The following is a 22,376-nucleotide window of genomic DNA, read 5'->3' on the forward strand; positions in this document are numbered from 1 at the left end:
CAAGCTGTTTATAGTCCTAGATGAATTTGGATACGTAAATTTGTGCGGGCCTGGAACCAGACAGGCCTTGGGCAAGAGCACGAGTTAAGATGAGAAGCGTTTCTTAGCGGTGGCTGGCTGTCTCTGGGAGCCAGCTGCCCGCTGCAGGCAGGCAGGCGCCAGATCCCGGGTCCACTGCCAGACGCCGAAATCCTCACACCTTCTGCTGCTCTTTGCGCATCTCCTGATCCGTGGCTCTCAGTTTCTGCAACAGCTCCGTGATGTTCAGCTCCAGTTGTGTGTTCTGCTTGTGGAACCGCTCCAGTTCGGCTTCCATCTACAGAGAACCAGGGGAAGAGGGCATGAGCAAGGAAGTCAGGGATGGAAACCGCGTGCGTGAGCAGAGGCTTTCACTGGGAATTCCCGGCACTGTGTTTCTTCTCTAGTTCCTGGCCATTTCCTCTTGAATGAGATCCCTGTCCTTACTGCTTGCTATCCTAAAAGCACCCCTCTTGAACAATAGCACGTCCACCGGGGTTCTGGGTGTCTGTGGCCAGGCTGTGAAGTTTTCTTCTTAGTCACCACCCCTCTCCCTAACCTGGCAGATTCCTCTTTTTCTGAACCCTTTCTAACTCAGTCACCCTAAATCCTGGTTTCTCAACTGCTGCTCAAGGCAGGTCCCTCCAGAGAAATACCTCCCTCACCCGCTTTGGAAGGCTGCATGAGTGGAGCTTGACCCTCAGGAGCCACGATCATTCTAAATGGACAGCTGAAGCTTGTTTCTAAAGCAGAGAGCTTTGAGGGACCTGGGCGGCATCTTTTGATCTAAGGCATAAAACAGGGAGGAGCTGAGGACACAACTGAGGGCTGCCCCCTCTTCAAAAAGATGCAGGGGACACCAGCAAGCATCTGAAAGTTTGCTACCCCTTGTCAGATCTGTCTTACCCAAGGCACATGTAGTTCAGATGAGACTGTTTGTGGAGAAACCCAGGTCCCACTCAAAGGGTGATGCTTGATGGCCACCCCAGACTGAGGGCACGGGTACTCATGGGAGTATGGTGAGGCTCACTGGCTGTTTTTAAGGGATGGAATGTTCCTTGTTTTGTGTGTAGGGTGGAGACAGGTGGAATGCCTCACCCCCCCCCCCAACCTATCCCAAGTTCTATCATCACATTTTAAGGTTCCTATTAGCCTTCAGAAAGCCTGGGAAACTTCTAAGACGCTACTCTATGTTGTGAACACAGAGGAATGCCTCCTTATCATTAATAGCCCTCCGAGGCATGCCTGGCATCCGGAAGGACCCTGTGAACATCTGATAGAAGGAAGGAGGGGAGGAAGGAGGAAGGGATGGAGGGCAGGTACCTGTAGTGGTCAAAGGGAGGGTGGGTGAGGGGTGGTAGGAGAAGCAGGAAGTACCCGTCTCCGGAAGAGGCGTGGCAGAGTGCTGAGAGCCTATAGAGGACTCACAAGAATGGGACTTTCCACAGCCAAAGCAAGACTGAGTACCATCAGGGCTAGGAAGGTGGCTCAGTGGTTAAGAGCATTGGCTGCTCTGGCAGAGGACCAGGATTCGGTTCCCAGCACCCTCGCAGTGGCCCACAGCTGCCTGTAACTCCAGTTCTAGGGGATCTGAGGCTCCTTTCTGGCCTCTGTGGGAGCCAGGCACACATGCATTCAGGGTGAAACACTCTTACACATAACATACACAGCTAAATAAATCCTTTCTGAAAAGCAATGAGGTGTGGGAGGCTAAGAATACAGAACTCATAAGGGGTAGTTTCTGTGTCCTAGAGACTCTGCCCTAAAGCGATGAGAGAGCTTAGTCAGAGGTGGCTGTGTGACAGATGAAATGTTATCTGTGGCTGAGACAGAAGGTACCCTAGGCAGAAAGTGCCCTGTGTACACCAGGGACTTGAGAATGTGCCTGCCCTGGGAAGGGCCACTTCATCTGAATGTTGTAGAGCTATGTTCCTCAACCTGTGAGTCTTGAGCCCTTTGGGGTTCCATATCAAATATCCATACATATCAGACATATAATATCTAGATATTTTCATTACGATTCATAACAGTAGCAAAATAACAGCTATAAAAGTAGCAACAAAGTCACCACAACATGAGGGACTGTATTAAAGGGTCACAGCATTAGGAAGGCTGAGAAACGCCGTTAGAGAGAGAGTACTGGAGGATGATGAAGCGGGGAAGGGAATAGCAGGCAGGGAGCAGCTTGCCTACAGAGCAGGTGGGTAGCCTGGTGCATCTCTGCAGGCTGGCACTGATCCAGATGACCGCAAGATGGCACAACCCTGGAGGCAGGCTGAGGGGCCCACCACACTGAGGTCACTGAAGAACCTCACCAGAGCAGCAGGAGTTGGCATGGGAGGGGGAGGGGTCCAGCATAGAGACTGCTTCTGTCAGAAGAGAGAAAACTAGAGCCCAGGCAGGAGACTAGCTAAGCAGCTGCACTGGGCTCCAGCGAAGGAAGACAATGTCTTTTTCATTCATTATAGGGTATTCAGAATAGGGCACCAGATCTCATTATAGATGGTTGTGAGACACCATGTGGCTGCTGGAAATTGAACTCAGGACCTCTGGAAGAGCAGCCAGTGCTCTTAACCTCTCAGCCATCTCTCCAGCCCTGGAAGACAATGTCTTAAGACAGGGAAATGGCAGTTGGAAGAGAGAATAGGTCCCCCCAATAATCAGAGCCCCTGGAGGTCATGTCTGTGGGCTGATCATACCTCTTAACAGTCCTATGCCACAGTGACAGACTGGGTTGGGGTGGAAGTGACCCAGGACAGTCATTCTTTGCCCTTTCCTCTTTCCTGTACAGGCAGAGCCTCATGTGACTTCAAGAACATACATATAGACTGTAAAATATGTAAAGTGTGAGTGTTTCTGGCTGGAAAACCAGAAGACGAGCCCAGAATGTGGGAACAAACTTCTCTTTCCCAGCACGGACATTCCATCCACTTTTCCATGCTGCACATGGTGACAAGTCTCAGTGGGGAGGGATACGAGAGTGGAAGAACCATTTTGTCCCCCAGCGGAAATCTGGCAGTGTCTGGAGATGTTTTGGATCATAACAACCCAGGCAGAGGGTGCTTCTGGCATGGAGACAAGACTGTGGTAAAGCCCTCTACAGCTCACAGGACAGCCCCGGGCAGTGGAGAATCAGCCACCCCAGAACACAGACAGCCCCGAGAAACCCTACACTAGAAGAACAAATAAATGATTGAAACTGAAACCACAAGAGCCCTGGAAGAGATTCTTTTTCTCCACAGAGAGAAGCTGGGGAAGTGTATATGAAGTGTCCGGGGGGGGGGGGGCATCTCAGTCAAGGCTGGATACCTGCTCATCCACAGAGATCTCTGGACACAAGCCAAGGGCTTGAACCTTCAGTCCTATAGGAGAACTTAGCCAGAGATCTGCAGTGAGTATTTCTGAATGTGTCACTAATTCCCAAAGGAAAGGCCCATGGTTAGAGTTTCCTACAAAGAACCAGGGCCATATAGCAACCCTGAGCTCTTGGTATAAGGAGGGACATGGGGTGTGTGCACAGAAGGGTTAGCTAGGAAGGTCCCTGCCTTATTCTTCCTCTGCTTAGCATGCTCAGCCCCTATTCCTGCCAGGGACAGGGAATGATCCCACAGGCATGTTGATCATAGGACCGAGGCCTCACAGATATTCTTATAAAAGAGGCCCGAAGGACCTGAAAGAGCTGGCCATTGTCCCTCCATCCTTCCACAGTGTGAGGACACACAGAAGTCATTGTCTATGGGACATAGACCCCCTCCCCCTCCTTCTGATGCCCTGATTCTGGACTTTCAGCCTCCAAGACAATGAGAAAATTTTCTGATGTCCCATGTCCCAGGCTGAGATATTTTGCTACAGAAATGACAAAGTCGGCCCTGGAGTCACCAGCATATGGTAGGAAGCCCAAGATGGCAGCTCTGTGGCCAGCTGTGGGCAGATGCCATGGGGGAAAGCCATACCACCCCCAGAGAACCCCGTTTCTGGGACCTCTGCCTGCTTTCTCTGCTGAGCACACCAGCACCACCTTGGCCTATGAACATCTGGAAAGGTAAAGATGTTGACAGCTGCACCCAGGGGATAGTCTTCCAGGCAGAGGGGACCCTACCTCAGAGATCCTAAATCTGGAGAGCATGACTTTTAGAAGCTGACAGAAAGCTGGTATGGAGCAGCGGAGGAAAGCATGAGCTGGGGAGAGGCGCAGAGCCTTTGGATTGTGTTCTAGTGGGATGGGACACCGCTGAGGACAGCACTCTAGGTGGAGATGAGGCTGTAGCCTGAGCCAAGTCCAGATAAGAAACGGTGGGGGGGGGCAGCGAGATGGCTCAGCAGGCTAAGCCCAAAGACTTGAGACCCATCTCTGGAACCCACATGGTGGACGGGGAAAACCGTCTCTTGCAAGTTGTCTTCTGGCCTCTTCACGAGGTGCTGTGGCAAGAGCACCCCACCACTTAAGTGAAATGAAAACAAATGAGTGTTTCTGTTTTCTTCTTTCTTTTTAAAGCCACGGTGAAGGCTTGGACCAGGGCAATCACAGCAGGGAAGAAGTACTGGGTTTGAAATCTTACTGGATGGGGGTTGGTGATGCTTTTGGACATGGGAATGGGAGTTGAGAGAAAGAATCAGGAAAGACTTTTTTTTTTTTTTTTTTTTTTTTTTTTTACACTTCCCTTTGACTGGATAGAGGAGAGGAAAAACAAAACAAAACAAAACCTCAAGAGTAATTTTGGTGGAAAATATCAACAATTCAATTTTAGGTCATCATGGCCTCCAAACCATAACTGTTCTGTACCTAGTGGAGTCTGATGGGTAAACAGAATGTCATAAGAAAATGTGCATGGGCCCAGGGCTAAAAGGCTCACATCTGGGCCACTGGAATCTAGAAATGCATGTCCAGCCAGCTTGGTTCTAATCTCTCTCCTTTCCACTTTCCACCTTTATCCTGTTTGTTCCCCAGAAGAGATTCTTAATTGTTCCACTCTTGGGTTTAAGAGCCTTTGGAGACTTCTGGTGTCCTGCTGGAAGTCCAAAAACCAGACCCTGGCCTTACCTGCACCCCACCCCAATATCCCAGCTTTGAGTGGCTCTGCATGGCACTTGGTGAAGGTTACCTTTTGGCTGAGTACACACCGCCCCCTAGTGACCATAAGTCCAATAGCTGAACCTCCCATTTGTCGCTACAGTCAGACTGCCCCAGACCCCTGCTCGACACAGCCCAACTAACACAAGGTAAATCCCCATCTAACTTGCTCTTGGAAGCTGGAAGCTGCACATGCCTTGGCTTCGAGAAGCGTTTTCTTTCTTTTTCCCTGAGCCAGTGAGCGACAGGGTTAGAGGGGACAGACGTCTGAAGGGCGCTGGCCCTCACCTCCTGGATCTGTTCCTTCATCACTTTGATCTCATTCTCCCGAGGCTCTATTTGCTTCTTAAGTTCCTTTATTTTGTAGTCCAGGACAAACTTGAACTTCTCTAGCTCCTGATTCTTCTTCTTCAGATCGTAAATTCGCTTCTCCTGGAAGTGAGTTGAGAAAGAGAGGTGAGTGATGTCGCCTCACGGGGCTCTGGCACATGGAACTCCTCCAGGGTAGAAAATACAGAGCTGTGGCACTGCAGGAGGCCACACGCTCTAGCTGAGGATTCCAAGGTACTTGCTGCAGCAGAGACACAGTCACTCACTCACTCACTCACTCGTAGGTTGTAGAAGATGGCGTCTCCCATCCCACACCATCATTCTGAATTATGGCCTTGGTGTGCCTCTGTCAGCAAGTAGAGTTAGTTGCCCTCTCTTGTATCTGATACAATTTATGACTTGCTTGTAACACAAAAAATCCAACAGAGGGAATGCTGAGTGGCTGCCAAAGCTAGGTCAAATAGACAGGTGGCTCCCAGCCTGGCTCCCTTGGGACACTTGCTGTGGTGGAGGCTTGCTGCTATGTAAGAGGTTTATACACCCTGAGCCCTCTGGATAGCGAGCACATTCAGGGCTCTGCTGCTAAAAAAATCAAATGAGCCTCCCCCACCCCACCATCCCTGTCAGGGGCAGGGGATGGAGCTGGGCACTCTGAAGAAGCACCCTCTATGGGCATTCATCTTCTCCAGTTTTCCCAGCCCAGTTTCCAGACACTGGGGTCAGAGACCAGCCATCCTGTTGGTCCTTGTCCAATTCCTGCTGTGGAGAGGATAGCAACACAGCTGTTTGTTTGGACCATTAGGTTTTCATGTTGTGATCAACGCATGGGTCTATCAAGCATACTTGGACTGGATGACATTTTCCTGTTACAGCTTTGAGAATGACAAAGGCCCCACCCATCCTTAAGGCAAAAAGACACTGACTGGCAGAGCAGATAAACAAATACAATCCCAAAATGTGATGTATGGTGGAAGGGAGGGAGACACAGGCATCCCCATGGTCTGCACTGCAGCAGCAGAGAGCAACCCACTTCAGTGTGATGTGCTGGTCCAAAGGGAACTTAGACAGGAGGCTGGAGGAGGAGGGAAGGAAGGCAAGGCTTTGGCTTTGCTCAGAAGCAGGAATCGGTAACCTCAGCCTGTGAACCAAACGACCTGCTGCCTGTTTTTGTCCATTTTAGTTGGAACATGGCTTAGTACATTTGTTTCTATTTTGTGTTGTAAAGTTATTATTTTAAGATTCGTTACATTTGTTTATGCTGTGGAATATGGAATATTTGTTTAATGATGCAAAGATGTGTTTGCATTTCCTTTATGTTGTATTTAACTCTGTGAAGCTGTGTTATTTTGCCTGTCTACAACACCTGACTGGTCTAATAAAGAGCTGAATGGCCAACAGCAAAGCAGGAGAAAGGATAGGCAGGGATAGAAGGAGAAAAAGAAAAATGAGAGAGAGGAGGGAGAGAAGGAGAAGAGCTCCAGGGGCCACTCACCCAGCTATTCAGCAAATCACGGAGAAAGAAGTAAAGAAAGAAATACAGAAATAGAGAAAGATAAAAGCCCGGAGGCACAAGGTAGATGGGATAATTTAAGTTAAGAAAAGATGGCAAAAAAGAAAGGGGCTGGAGGGATAGTTCAGCTGTTAAATGCTAGGCTCATAACCAAAAAATATAAGAAAGAAAGAGAGAGAGAGAGAGAGAGAGAGAGAGAGAGAGAGAGAGAGAGAGAGAGAGAGAAGGAGGGAGGGAGGGAAGAGAGGAAGAAAGAACGATCCAGGGCTGCTCTGCTGGTTCCAATTGCAGCCCTGCCAAGACAGCTTCTGGTAGAGAGAGAGAGAGAGGGGGGGGGCTAGAAACAAGGCAAGAATAAGACTCTGAGTCTGTGTATTTATTTGGGAGCTGGGTTGTAGACCCCCCCCCAAAGAGCCAAAGAGCAAAGAGTAAAAGAGAAAGAAAGAAAAAAACAAGCAAACAACTACAATTTTGTATCTGGGTGGTCTCACACGTGGTATCCAGATTTGATTAGTTGAGATGGAGACTGTATGGCCTGGAAAGCCTGAAGTATCTGTCATCTACTGCTCTGTAGTTTGCTGACTGCTACTGTGGGCCATGGGAAGCTACTGAAGGCTTTTCAGTTGGAGAATGACCTAACTACACTTGTACTCTGTCAGCTGTGCTGCTGGGGACCAGGCGTGGGGACTGTGGAGGCTTCTGGACTAAGAGGGGTTATGATTTTCTGCAGTAGGAGCACTTGGTTTCTTTCTTTCAAGTTCCCGCTTGGAGAATCTGAAGACGGCCCTGCCCCTTCTCCAAAGCCCACACCATACACACGACTTCCTGTGCAGAAGTAGTATGCAGGGACAAGCTCCCATGTCCCAGGAGGAAACAGGATGGTGCAGGGCCTGGTCAGTAGAGGGGCTTGTGCTGGAACCTACTTATCTAACACTCAAGCCCATGTGTGGTCACAGAATTCTGTCTGGTGAGGCAAAAGATGCAGAGTGGAGTCTGAGTTTGCTCAGGGGGACAGCAAATCCTGGATGTTGCAGTGGTGTGCCCCCAGAAGATGCACGTGCCTGTTAGCTGAGTATTCGGCACAAAAGGCATTCCCACCTTCCTGGGACACCCAGTAGTTACAGGACCGACCTATGGGGTCCACTTCTGTGTGGCAGGTGGATACCCTTAGACTATAAAGTGGACCATCCTAGGATGCCTGCTTTAGTGGAAAGCAGAGATCTGGAAGCCGGGTGGCTCAGGTTCTTACCCGAGGTCTGTCCCCTACAAACCATGAGACCTTGGGCAGTAAACTCAGCCTCTTGGAACTTCACAAGACACAACCCTGGGTTTCTCATGCCACGAGGTTGTTGGTAGACTTGAGTGTTATGTGTTGGCATGAATTAGCACCATGCCAGACACACAGTGGGAGCGTCATAGACCATTCTTCCTTCACCAAGTCAAGTGAATGATCCCTAAGAAGCCAGGACCCTTCCAGCTCTGCCCGGGTCCTGCTGGGCAGTGGCTGGGGCAGGCAGGTTGCAGCTCTCACCTTGTCTTGAATGGTCTCATCCCTCTCCTGGATTTCCCTCTTGAGGCCTTGGATGTCCTTCTCCAGAGACTTGATGACTCCCTGCAGCTTCATCTGCTCACTCTTCAGGATCTCAATGTCATTGGTGCGCTCTTCGATCTCCTTTTGCAGGCTGCTGAACTGAGGATGCAGACAGCGACAGTGAACTGAGGACTCAGACAGCGACAGGGAACTGAGGACTCAGTGACAGGGAACTGAGGACTCAGACAGCGACAGGGAACTGAGGACTCAGTGACAGGGAACTGAGGACTCAGACAGCGACAGGGAGCTGAGGACTCAGACAGCGACAGGGAACTGAGGACTCAGATAGCGATGGGAACTGAGGACTCAGATAGCGATGGGAACTGAGGATGCAGACAGCAGCGACAGTGAACTGAGGACTCAGACAGCGACAGGGAGCTGAGGACTCAGTGACAGGGAACTGAGGACTCAGTGACAGGGAACTGAGGACTCAGACAGCGACAGGGAGCCGAGGACTCAGCGACAGGGAACTGAGGATGCAGACAGCAGTGACAGGGAACTGAGGACTCAGTGTCAGGGAGCTGAGGATGCAGACAGCGACAGGGAAGGGCCTTGGGGTCTTTGAACTGGTCCCCATCCCCCCACCTCAACCAAGAATGGGGCTGGCCCCCCTCCAGGGAACCAAAACCCTCATCATTTAACATCCATGGGCTTTGGGGGAGTGGATTTTGTTATTTTATTTGTTTTTTTTTGGGGGGGGCAGCCTTTTTGTAAATTGAGAGATAGTTTTTGTGCATACTTGAAATTTTCTTTCTTTTTTTCTTAAAGCTTTATTTGCTTATTATATATACTAGGTTCTGCCTGCAGGCCAGAAGAGGACACCAGATCTCATTATAGGTGGTTGTGAGTCACCATGTGGTTGCTGGGAATTGAACCTACGTTCAAGCAGTCAGTGCTCTTAACCATTGAGCCATCTCCCCAGCCCCCCATACTTGAAAATTTCATACTTGCACACAATGTACTGTGGTCATAATCACCTCTCCATTACACTCTCTTGCTTCTTGCTTTCCTTCCAGTTCTGACACAAACTTCCCTTCTTTGCAACTTCACATTTAACTCCCTCCCCCTTTTAAAATCTGAGACAGGGGTTCTCTGTGTAGCCTCGAATGTCCTGGAACTCTCTCTTCTTTGTAGACCAGGTTAGCCTCAAACTCAGAGATCCACCTGCCCCTACCCGCCTAGTGAGGCGAGCACCGCCACTGCCTGGCTGTTTCCTTCTTTCTTTAAGGTGACAAACTCTTTTATGTAGCCAGACTGGCTGAGAACTTAGAATCCCCCTGCCTCCGCTCCTATGTACTGGAATTATAGGCATGGGCTTATTACAGGCACACGAAGCTTATTTTGTTTGCTTCAGAGAGTGAGTTTTTGGAGACTCTGGGACAGTTCAGTATTTTCCCAGGTCAGATGAATGATGGCAGTATTCTGCTTAAGTCTAGTCTATAGCCTAGGTCTATTCCCTGCGGGAGAGAGTGGAGCAGTCTATCTACAAATGCTTCAGAGAGAAGATTCCAAGACCACACTGACCTTGAGAGTTGGTCAAGGTCACAGAGAGGAGCTGCTGTAGCCATGTCCAGGAAGGGAGAGCCTGATTATCCCGGGAGTCACTGACAATTGTTCAGTTTCTAACAGGAAGCTTTGATTCCCAATGGGCTTGCTCTGAACTCAGCTTCTCTGTGGCTAGCCATAGAAGAAATGCTGCAACTCTACCTGGATCTGCGAGTCACACCCTCCCTCTCTGAGCTATCAGACAACTAAGTAGCTGCCTCACCTTGCAAGCAAAGCATCTTATTGCCACCCACCCCACCACCTTATATTCCCCCTTCTAAGGAGGAGTCGGAGCAGGAGCCTCCAGGCTGAATTGCTGCCTGCCTCATCCTCAGTCCTCACTGCCATTTTCAGCAGCTCCTACTTGTCCAGAAAGAAAAGCTCAGAGTATCCTGTGCTCAGGGAGCCTGTGAAAGGGAAGGGAGGTGGTTGGGCACTCCTGAAATCCTAGCACCTGGGAGGAAGAAGCAGGAGGAACATGTGTTTGAGGACTGGGTTCCACAGAGAGATCTAAGACAGAATAACCTAAGCCAGTCTGGATTGACTGTTACCCCAAAGAGGAGGGGAAGCAGATGTAGTCTCTTCTGAGGGTAGAGCCCCTTTGTCCCGGAGGTGGGACCTCTGTGTGGGCACCCGGAGCTATCTGTTTACTGCCCCCAGCCTCCTCTGTGACGCTCCCAGGGCCCACCCCTGGGAGACTGAGGGGCAGTGTGGTGCACCTTCTTCCTCATGATGCCCGTTTCTCCTTTGAGCCGGAGGTTGGATTCCTTCTCATCTCGAAGCTTTCTCTCATACTTAGTTTTGATGTCTTGGATCTCTCTGTCTTCATCTTCTTCGATCTGCTTCTTGGTTTCTTCAAACTCCCGAAGCTGCTGTCGAACATCTTCCTGTGCCTGGCTCAGAGGGAGGGATGGATGGAGGTAGGGAGGGAGAGAGAGAGATTGCAGGGAGAAGGGGCTGGTGGTGCTGTGCTAAGGAGGCCTGGGATGTCAAGAGCACAGGAGCCTCTCGTACAAGGGAAGAGGAATCAAATTACACAAGCAGAAACCAAGGTGCTATCCTCTCTCCTGTCTCCCTTCTCTCCTGAGCAGGTCAGGCCTCAGGGCCCACTACCTTCTCTACCTCTTACCAATACCCCACACCCTGCATACCCTGCTGCGCTTCTACTTTCCATATGACACTCAGGCTTCAGACCCCTTTCCAAGACAGGGTTTCTCTGTGTAGCCCTGGCTGTCCTGGAACTCACACTATAGACCAGGCTGGCCTTGAACTCAGAGACCTGCCTGCCTCTGCCTCCTGAGTGCTGCAATTAAAGGTGTGCACCACCACCACCCGGTCCAGACTTATCTTTATAGAGCTTGGTCTACGGTAACTGTATTTGTAAATCTGCCCCCCCCCCAAGCTGAGAATGCCTTGAGGGTAGGAACCATGTCTTCTGTGCCCATACTGGACTCCCAGGGCACAGTGCCTGCTGCACACAGAAGCTGCCAGGCAAATGGCTGAACAAATGAGTGGCTCTAATTACCCCCCCCAAGCCAATCTGCACTGCCCTTTCTCTGGGAAAGGGATGCAGAGCTCTGCTCCCTGGGATCACCTCTTCTAGAAGGCTAGTTTTCTCCTGGAGTTTGGCCTCGTAGAACTCAGTCAGCTCCTCCAGGGCCTGGCTCTTTGTCTCATCATTATCTCGGAGCTGTTTTTCATACTCTTCCTGCATCCTCTGGGACTTGAGCTGTAGCTCCTGATATTTCTCATACTCTAGGAGCAGCTTCTGGTTGTTGCAGCATTCTGGAGAGACACAGGAGGGTCGGCATGCTGTGTGGGCAGGCAGCACCAGCCTTTGGCGCACATACCACACCGAGTTCTTTTCTGCTCCTCCCACACCAGCTGGAGCAGCCGCCTCCAGATCCAAGGTTCAAGGCCTGCCTAACTCTTGTGATTGTCCTGTGTATGTCTCACCAGGTGGCCAAGCTCCCTGCACCCAACTCTAGACAGAGAAATCATTTCTATGAAGGTATGGTAGGAGGCATTTGAGAGTTCAAGGTCAGGAAAATGCCCCAAGTACACAATATGGATTTTATAATTCTATTTTACAGACGACCAAGCTGAGCCTCCGGAACACACAGCAAGGAAATGCTGAGACTGGTAGTCGGGCAGTCTGTCAAGATCCAAACCCGAACTTCTCACTGGCATGTTTGTATTTTGAGGAATGAGCAAATACACAGGAGGGAAAACCATAGTGAGTTCCGATAAAGTAGTGTATTCATAGGCAGAATCACATTCCCTGCCTCTAAGCTGCCTGTGCCTCAGCCATGTGACTCCCCCCTTGTGGCTCACCCAAGTCTTGCAGCTCCCGGCTCTGTCTGTCCAGGAGATCTTCTATGCGTTCTCGGTGAAAGATGTCCTGTTTTTCTTTCTCTGTTTTTAAAACCTGAAACAAAGAGTCGCCTTTTCTCATTTGTCAAAGGCACTAATAGCACAAGAGCTACTTTTACTGGTAACATCTTCATTCAAAAATTTTCTCAAGCCCTTATTTCGCACCTGACCTTGTTATGCTGAGCCACGAGCACAGGGCCACCTTTATCCACATCCTATTTGCTCTGAGACGTCTATGCTTTTGCTCTTTATGCACATGTGATAAAATGGATTAGCCAGAGAAGCGTTTTGGTTTGGACATGGATTAAGTAGATTTTAAGGAGAAAAATCAGGGATTCATTCCAATCATCTACTGCTGATAGCTGGGTATGGTGGTGCCCGCCTTTAATTCCAGTGTGTAGGAGGCAGAAGCACACAGATCTCTTAGTTCGAGGCCAGCCTGGTCTATACAGTTCCAGGATAGCCAGAGCTACAAAGTGAGACCCTGTTTCAAAAACGAAGCTGATGAACCAACCAGACAAATAGAAAACCCCCCAACACCAGCCCACATTGCTGTCAGCTCAGGATCTCACACATGAGTATGGACCTGAGCCAGCCAGCTCCTGGCAGGCTGAGGAAGCCACCTCCGGGCCTGGCTTTGTGTTTGGCTTATGAACTGAACTAACACTTGATGCCTGGCTGAGTGGATTATAAATAAATAAATGAATGAATGAATTTAACAGCCAAGGGCTTTTTAACCAAATAGACCCGTGAAGATAAGTTACCAGTACAACTACTCCTTGATCCAAAAGGTGGTGGGGTTGTAGATGAGGGAGCCAGGCAGATTTGGCATAGCATAAAGACAGGCTCACAAATGCCGGGGCCAAGCCCAACTACAAACTGTTAAGACAGATTTGATTTTTGGCAGTCTAGAGATCAGCACACCTGCTAGTTCCTTCCCTACAGCACTCTTGCGACTTTTTTTTTTTTTTTATGAGTTTTCCCTTGTCACAAAAATGAAAAGTTCTCACCATAGAGAATCTGGAAATTCCAAAAGTGTATTAGACACAAAAGGTAAGCTACCCAGAAGAGCGGCTTTGGGGGATACGCATACTGTTACCTCTTCTCCACGAACCGTTTTACCTGGCAGTACCATTCACATGGGAAGCTTTATATCCTGGCTGTCCTGTTGACTCCTGTGTCCTATACATCTCCCCCAGCAGCTGGGTGTCACAACTGAACCGTACGGGTACCCTTAGTGTAAGGATTCAGGCATTACGCTGGCCTGCCCCTGTCACCTGGCAGAATGCACTCAGGTAGTACCCTGGTCAGCCCAGATGCAGAGGACCCCTTTAAAAGAAAGACCTCCACCCACTTAGTTTCTCTCCCTCTCAATCCTGCTATTCGCTGGGGCAGACAGGACTTTTCCTGTCTCCCTCTTCTCTTCTGCCTTCTCTGTGTCTCTGTGTCTCTTTTCTTTTCTCTTTCCTCCCCACCCCTTCCCTTTCTAATAAAATTTCTCACTAAGCTCTGTCTGTCTGTCGTGTTTGTCCCCCGCCCCCCTCGATCAACCTCGCCTGCCTGCCATGGAATCCGGCAAGGTTAGGTCATGCAGTTGGCCGACCCCAGCAGCATGGGAACTGCTTATTGCTGAGGCTCGGGTTCAGGCTCTCGGACACACCTGGTTCTTCGTCTTTAAGGACTCCATCTCCTGGATGAACTTGTCTGTCAGCTCCTTGATCTTCTCCGAGTAGTTCATATCCTTCAGCCGAAGCTGATACTCATTCTCCATTTTCAATTCTTCCACGCGAGTCTTCAGCTCCAGCATGATCTGAGCCTTTGGGAGAAGGAAACAGAATTAGGAGCGCTCACAGTGGTGCGTGTGTACGAGCGAGCGAGCGTGCGTGCGTGCGTGCGTGTGTGTGTGTGTGTGTGTGTGTGTGTGTGTGTGTGTCCCTAAACCTTAGCTTAGGACCTGCTACTCTACCTTGCTTCAAATGTAATCTGTCGCTGTTAGAACTTGTCACTGTTTCCCTTACAAGATATACAGATGACAGAGTCCTCCTCTGTCTTTATAATGTGTGCTCAGTGGCCCCACTGTGTGCCAATAGCACTCACGTGTCTTTCAAAGTGACATAAACGTTACCTGTTCAGTGAGACCTACTAGGACCTTCTGTTTAATTCTGCCACCCTTCCACCCCCATTCTCAGCACAGAACTCTTGACTCCGTTCTTAACCCCATCTTATGTTCTGCCTTTTATTCTTCAAATATTGGCACCTAGTAATTATTCAATGCTCCTTTTGCTTTCTTTATTCCGCTGCCTTTTGCTTTCATTAGAAGTTAAGTTCCCCACAGACAGATGTTTTTGTTGGTTTTGTTCTCCGATGTAGCTCAAGAACACAGGTAAAACATAGTAGGTACTCGAGATATTCTCCTTCCCTGTTTGGTACTTCCAATCAAACCCAGGGCCTCATGTTGTGAGTTCTACACCGGGCTACACTGCAAACCCAAAATATACTTGCTGAATGTCCCCATGAAACTCACAGCCTATTGAGGCAGCCAGATAAACACATAATTATACGTTGTGATTAAGTGCCCGATGACATCGTCACTGTCTCCACTCATGGCTTTCATGTCTGTAGCTGGTATCATCACCATTGCTTTAACACAGGTCCTGATTCTACTTGGCTCCAAAGTCTAGTTGCTAGTGTTTGTTTGTTTCTATTGCCACTGAAGTTTCCTGAAAGTCCTGTAATATGCAAATCCCTCATTTCCTGAAGAGCCAATGCTGAGGAGTGAAAGGACACAGATGATTTCTTCTTGATTGCATCCCCCACACCCCAGCCCTCATCTTTGCTGATGTTTCTCTTATTTCCATGACAACACAGAGTGTGTTGCATTTGTTTCTGTACTTCTAATTGGCTGCAGGTATGGACTTAGCATGTGGGAGGTACTGAGAGGAAGGGTGCCCACTTTGGGTCCTCATGTGGCTAGGAGACCGTGGGTCACGCACAAAGTGTGGACGTGGCACTAGAGGGCCCCCAAAGAGCCTCGGCTAACCCCGTTAGGCTGGCTTTGGTGTGAGCAGGGCTCTGGTGATGGTGTCCAGCCCAGATGCGTGAGAAGCGAGGTGACTAGTTAGAATGTGACTGCAGGGTTCAGGTGAGAGGTGGTAGGGCCTTGAGCTGAGGTTGAGCGCAGGAGGGAAGCATGAAGGAATGGAAAGACTATAGAGAGAGACTCTAGAAAATGTGGTGCCTGCCTGGCTCTGTGGTGACGAGAGAGAGCCATGTTGGAAGACTTCCCAGGTGACTGACTGGCTATACCAAAGCGTTGGGTTTGGCTTGTCTGGCTTCACAGTCCTGTCCCCGGAGCCTCACACAGATACTGTCAGCACTGGTAAGGTTCAGCAGGAAAGTCAGTGGCCCCAAGGCCTGTGTTGAACTAGTGAGATACTGCTGCGAATGGCCCAGTTTTTGATGTGGGATGTTCAAGGCACTTGCTCACCGGCCTTCCGTTTTCTGTCTCTACGATGCTGCAGAGTATCTTTCCAGGGTGGGAGTCTTGTCATGATGCTGATTGATAGCTGTGGTCCTTCCCAGCAGTTTCTAGCCTAAGACATGTAAAAGGCCTCTGGCCTCTCTGATTCTCTCCAGCTCTCAGCAACACACCCTACTCATAGTTGCTAGGCACATCTTCCCAGAGGGCCTCTTTACTCCTTCACACACATGGCTCGCTCCATATGGAAGGCCTTTTGTTCTGGAAGGCTCTGTACAGGGCTTGCTTCCTCTGCTTCAACCTGGCCTGGGGCAGGGTCCTTCCCCTGCGTTCCCATGGCAGTGTTTTTTTTTTTTTTTTTTTTTCATAACACTGCTGCAGCTTGCTTCCCTGGCTTGTTCTCCCTGGCTTTCCTCCCAGGCTCCAGGCCCAGGGACCCCTCTGCATCTCTTATCTCTGTAGTTTCAGCGACAATGGTGGCCTGTTGACAGGCACACAGCAGTCGCTACTGTTGCCAGCACATGGATACCCGTGTACATCCAAATGACTGAGTGAGTAAATTCCTGGTTGAGAGACAGTTACTTGGAATGTTACAGAATAGAAAGACAGAGCTGGAACTAGGGAGAATGTGGAATGTTGATGGGAGATGCCATTATGTATATATGCTTCTCATACTGGTTAATGAATAAAGCACTGTTGGCCAATGGGAAAGCAAGATAGGAGGGACTAGGAGACAAGGAGGAAAGAGGAAGTAATAAGGAGGAGTCAAGATGGAGAATCTGGAGAGAATAGAACCGCCAGCCGCCTCTCGCTGGTAAAGACCACGTGGAAATACATAGAAATGGGTTAATAATTAAGACAGAGCTAGCCGATAAGAAACTAGTACTGGGCTAACAGATTGTATCATATACAGAGTCTCTCTGTGTGCTATTTGGGGCTGGTGCGGCAGCGGGACAAGACCAGTGGTGGCGGGTGGAAAAACGGTACTTCTTACAGAATGTCACTGCAGGAACAGAGAGGAGGTGGGCGGAGCCAGGAAGAGGTTTGCACAGATTCATCCTGATGGATGTGAGAGAGGAGGGAGGCTCAGGAAGTGACACACACACACACACACACACACACACACACACACACACACACGATGTTTCACTGTGGTCACAGCAGTGCTGTCAGGCCTGACAGGGGTCAGAGGTCAGGGGTCAGGGTCAGAGTTAGCCCAGACTGTCAGACCTTGAGCGTGTCCCTGCATCTCCTGTTTGGTTTCTCTGCCCGCTGGGAAGAATGAGAAGAAAACAAGAGAGCAGACATGTCTGTCTGCCACAGGGAGGCTAGGCTCTCCCTCCTTCCTCCCTCCCCCTTTGCTTGTCATAGAAAAAGTTCCAGGGTGATCAGGAAACACCAGGGCCTCCATCCTGCTGGGCCTTTGCACTGTTGTTCTGGAAGTTCTGTTCTTTCTCTCCTCCTGGGCCACAGCACCCCTGTCTGACTTTTCCAAACACTCATGCTAGGCTGGAGAGATGGCTCAGCCATTAAAGGCTAGGCTCAAAACCAAACACTCATGCCCAGAGCCTAGGCAACCACAGGGAGCACACTCAGAGATTCAGATGCTTTTCTTAGAGGCAATGACAGTATAGCTCTGGGATTCTCTGAGAGCCAGACATTCAGCGTTATTCATGAGCTGTGCCCAGGGCTATGCACTCAGATTTCAGTAAAACATTTACTGTGTAGAACTTACAAACTACAGACAAGAGGAGGTTCCCTTGGTATAGGGACTGAGAGCCATCGTCAGATTCAATCTGGAATCCAATTCTGGTCCTACTGTTTCCCAGTACAGTGAGTTGGGATCCAGCACTAAGCCTCTTTGAATGAGTTGGTCCATAACCCTCTAGTCATGGGGGAGAATAACAGAGTCTTTTTCACAGGGGTATTGAGAGGTATGCATGTGGGTGTCCATGCATGTTCATGGTGTGTGTGTAAGGCCAGAGGTTGATGATGGGTGTCTTCATCAGTTACTCTCGTTTGTGTTCTAAGACAAGGTCTCTTGTTGGACTTGGGTTCATTAGTTCGGGCAGGTTGTCTTGCCAGTGAGCTCCGGGTCTCCTGGTCTCTTCCACCCCTAGCTCTGGGGTTCTTGGGGTTCTGTACGCTGGCCTCTGTGCCCAGATGGGTGCTGGGGATCCAGCCTCAGGTCTTTACACTTGCCCTACTGGGCCATCTCCTCCCAGGTCAAGTGTTTTAGAATAAAGGTTCCGTGCACTGGCAATCATTATACGTCACAGATACTTCAGAGGACCTTAGATGCTAGCCTGAGCGCTCTGAATGTAGCATGCAATGGAATTCTGTGTTCTTCCCCATTAGCCCTGGTTCTTACCTTCTCTTCCATGTCCGTTTTAGTCACGAGCACCTCTTCAGCAAAGCCCACCTCCCTCTCTCGTTTGATTCCCCGGCCATCCTTATCAAAGACCCTCCAGGTGAACAGACAGCCATCCTCAGCAACAGTCAGCAGGAACTGATCATCAAAGGTGAGCATCATCTGTGGAGGAAAAGAGCATGGCGAAGGTTTCTGGGGCCGTGGATGCCCAGGGCGGAGCTGCCTACTGCACAGGCTTTGGTCCATGCAACCCTGCACACTTCACTGGGCTTGTGTGCTCTTTATCGGGGGAATCAGACAGAAGCACCTTGGTGCATCAACAAATTTCTTTGTTGATGAGGGAGTTGGGGGTCAGTGTTTGGGGAGAGAAAACCTTCAGTTCACTCAAAAGCAAACAATCAAAGTATGAAGCTCTTATGGCATCTACCATGTAGTCGGGGATGATTTCTTGGTGCCACCCGTTGTAGAGGGGGAGATTTAGTTGAGTCTGCACTCTTCATCGTGCATCCATATGTTAGACATGTCTCATTATCATCTCAGTCTCTGCTTCAGTGCGGTCCTTACTAAGCCAATGGCATAGAGGTAACCATGGGTAACCATGGATCTATGGTTGTGACTGTAGGATGCTTTTGTCTCCTCTCACCTGGAATTTGTCCCTTATCATTTGCGGTAGGCCCTAATTGAGTTTGGGAACAGTGTGATCAATCCCCTTCCTCAGTGAATTTAATTTTTTAAATTTAATTTAATCTTTATTTTTAAGACAGCCTTACTTTACATTCCAATCCCAGTTCCCTCTCCCTCCTGTGCTCCCACTCCCCCTACCATCTTCCCATCCATTGCCCCCATCCACTCCCCAGGGAGGGTGAGGCCTCCCATGGGGAGTCATTTGAAGCAGGACCTAGGCCCTCCCCCATGTATCAAGGCTGAGCAAGGTATCCCTCCACAGGGAATGGGCTCCAAAAAGCCAGTTCATGCACTAAGAAAAGTCCTGGTTCCACTGCCAGAAGCTCCATAGACTGCCTAGGCCCCCTAACTGACACCTAGGTCAGTCTTGATTTGCAATGATCTTATCTTCCTGGGCTTTGGGTCCCTAGCATTGTTGGTGCCTGGCAGAGTCTTTGAAAGCGGAGGTGGCTTCCTGACTCCCCTGGAGACTGATTGGCTTTTTTAACAACTCCCAGTTTGATGCTGTGTTAGTTAACCCTGTAAGACTGAGGGCTGGCTTCTCTCAGGTACAGCTACGCAGCAAGGAAGGTCAAAGGTCAGCAAGAGGGGAGCTATGTCAATAAATGTTCATCTGGACTCTACAAGAGCAATACACACTTTCCACCACTGAGGCATCTCTCCAGTCTCTAAAAAAGCACTGCTTTTAAGGAACATTCAATCACGTAGAAAACAATCTTACAATAACGTTAAGAAGCGGGCTGTGAAAGCATGACCATACAGTGTGACCTTTATTCCAGACACAAGTATAATATATGTATTGAGGGAAGATGGTGTCAGAATATGAATGGTGATGCTACTATAATGATCTCACTCCTAACATGAACACACATTGCTTCTATAACAAAGATGATCTTATCACAAAACTTAGTAGCTCTGCAGGGAAGATGGGACCATGTCAACACACTTCACTTTGGACCCAATGTCCAGACTCAGTACAGAAATGTGCCATTTTATAATGAAAAATCCTCCTCCAATGTGTACAGTGCCTACAGGTAAGTATGATGGATTGGATGAGAATGTCCCCCATAGGCTGACATATTTGAATACTTGGTCCCCAGTTGGAGGACCTATTTGGGAGGGGTTAGGAGGTGTGATTTTATTGGAGGAGGTGTGTTACTGGAAGCACGCTTTGAGGTTTCAAAAGGCTCCCATCACTGCTCTCTGCCCGCTGGTTGTGGGTCAGACATGAGTCTCAGATGTTCCTTCACTCTGCCCTCACGGACTCCAACACTTTGTTTGCGAGTTGCCTTGGTCAAGGCATTTTATCACAGCAACAGAAAGGTAACTAAGATGCTACGTCGGTATCGAATTCAGGAAATAATTACACATCTTTCATGCCATCCAATTTCAAATAAAGGAGGCATGCATTTTCTCAGGGTCTGGTTTTCAGGGGCCTGGGTAATCATAGACAGCCCCCACGAATAACTTTTACTTTCCTATTGGTTCTGATTTATTGGCATTCATTTTTTCATGCCAGAGGACTCTTTCATTCACTTTTTGTTATGGCAAAATATATACACTGTGAAGCTGACCACCCTAACCATTATTTGGTGTACAGTTTATGACTGACACATCTGTGAAGCTGTGTAGTTACCACCACCATCTAGCCATCAATTTTTTGTTCTTTAAAACTGAAATTGTGGTCTTCAGCTGGGTGATGGCAGTGCCTGCCTTTAATCCCAGTACTTGGGAGGCAGAGACAGGTGGATCTCTGTGAGTTTGAGGCCAGCCTGGTCTACAGAGTGACTTCCAGGACAGCCAGGGCTACACAGAAAAAGCCTGTCTCAAAAACAAAACAAAAAACCCAAACAAATCTAAGACTGCACAAATGAAATAATAATTCACATTTGCTTATCTACCCATCTGCCACTGGCCATAGGCTGCTTTCTTATTTTAGCACCTTTTCTTCCTTTCCTCCATGTTTTGCATTTAGCTATTACACATAGACAGTACTTTGCAAGAAGAGGGAATAGGACGATTTACAAAAGCATGCCTATGATATTGTTCCTAGGGGTAGACTTTGTATCTATATTCCCAGGGTAGGGTCTAATCTCTTGGGGGTATGGCTTCCTCTTGTCTGGGAGCAGTGGGCACCTGAGGGTCATTAGTAGGTAAAAACTCACTACAGCCTGGAAATATGATGGTGACCTAGCTGGGACACCTACAGCACCCATCCAAGGGCTTACTATTGGGTGTAATTTTGTGTCAGATGATCTTTATGTGTGACTATGATTACTTCCTAGGATAAATTCCTAGTTGTTCCAACATGGGTATGGATACCCAGGCAACAGGTGTCCAGTGAATGGTGACAGATGAATAAATAGAAAGGGGAATGAGGAGAAACAAGCAACCCTGAGGAGTTGCCAGGGTGGGAAGGTCTATGAGGCAGAGCCTGGGCTGGGGCTTGGTGGGGAGGCACCTCTCACCTTGGTGATGGGACCAGCATGAGCCTGGTACTCATTGAATTCTTTCTGCAAAGGCAGGGGGTACTTCATGGCACGGATCGTTCCCACTGAAGTGCCCACAAACATCATGCGTCCCGAATGTGAGATGGTGATGGCTGTGTAGATGACGTCAAAGGCTGATATCTCTCGAAGGATCTGGAACACAGGCAGGTCCGTTCAATGGGAGGGGTGGAGCTGTCTCCCGTGTCCCAAGTGTCATCTTTGGGGTGGAAATTCTATTAATGTTTCCCCCTGTTCCTTACAGTATTTGGTATGGTGCCCAAACCAAATACTTATTAGTTTTTCCTCCTCCTCCTCCTCTTCCTTCTCATCATCACCATTGTGGTGCTGGGATTGCAATTCAGGCCTCATACATGCTAGGCAAGCTCTCCACTGCCCAGCTGCCTCCCCAGTTCAGGGTTCCTAATTGTTACCATTATTTTTTTGAGACAGAATCTTACTGTGTAGCCTAGAACTTAATAGGTAGACCAGGCTGGCTTCATAGAGACCCATCTGTTTCTTCCCAAATGCCCGGATTAAAGGTGTGTGCAACTGTGCCCACTTGGAGTTCTCCAGTCTTATGTGGTGTGTGAATGTGTGTGTGTGTGTGTGTGTTCACACCAGTGTGAGTACATGGAAGCCAGCATGACATTAGCCATCCTATTCTTTTACTCTGTCATATTCCTTTGAGCCAGAGTCTCTTCACTGACCCTGGAGCTGGACAGATGGTCAGCAAGCCCTGATGATACTTTCCTCTCTGTCTTGTCCCCACCTGTCCAGCACTGGGGGTACAGGTACACACAGCCACACCTAGGTGCTGGGACCTCAGCTCAAGTCTTCATACTTGCACAAAAAGTGCTCTTACCCACTGAGCTGTCTCTTTAGCTCTGGTTTCTTGATGTTTATAACCAGTTGTGGG

At 49.1% G+C, this 22,376-nt stretch overlaps 1 protein-coding gene and 1 long non-coding RNA gene across 2 annotated transcripts in view; one reads left to right on the forward strand and one right to left on the reverse strand.

Annotated features, from left to right (window-relative positions):
* The window catches only part of Cfap57 (cilia and flagella associated protein 57), a 69,096-nt gene that overhangs the window by 17,535 nt on the left and 29,185 nt on the right, over positions 1-22,376 (reverse strand). Inside the window, exons 11-19 of the mRNA XM_051188634.1 lie at positions 21,440-21,613; positions 18,288-18,449; positions 14,099-14,254; positions 12,400-12,493; positions 11,660-11,850; positions 10,785-10,958; positions 8,461-8,619; positions 5,378-5,521; positions 200-316 (exon numbers count right to left, since the gene is read on the reverse strand). Coding sequence (XP_051044591.1) covers positions 200-316; positions 5,378-5,521; positions 8,461-8,619; positions 10,785-10,958; positions 11,660-11,850; positions 12,400-12,493; positions 14,099-14,254; positions 18,288-18,449; positions 21,440-21,613 — 1,371 coding nt within the window. The remainder of the gene's footprint in view (positions 1-199; positions 317-5,377; positions 5,522-8,460; positions 8,620-10,784; positions 10,959-11,659; positions 11,851-12,399; positions 12,494-14,098; positions 14,255-18,287; positions 18,450-21,439; positions 21,614-22,376) is intronic.
* LOC127225262 (uncharacterized) lies at positions 12,179-21,614 on the forward strand. Its single transcript, XR_007834771.1, has 3 exons — positions 12,179-12,301; positions 18,311-18,438; positions 21,493-21,614. It is a non-coding gene; the product is annotated as an uncharacterized LOC127225262 (long non-coding RNA).

Source organism: Phodopus roborovskii, unplaced genomic scaffold, assembly GCF_943737965.1.
Source record: "Phodopus roborovskii unplaced genomic scaffold, PHOROB, whole genome shotgun sequence".
Taxonomy (NCBI): domain Eukaryota; kingdom Metazoa; phylum Chordata; class Mammalia; order Rodentia; family Cricetidae; genus Phodopus; species Phodopus roborovskii.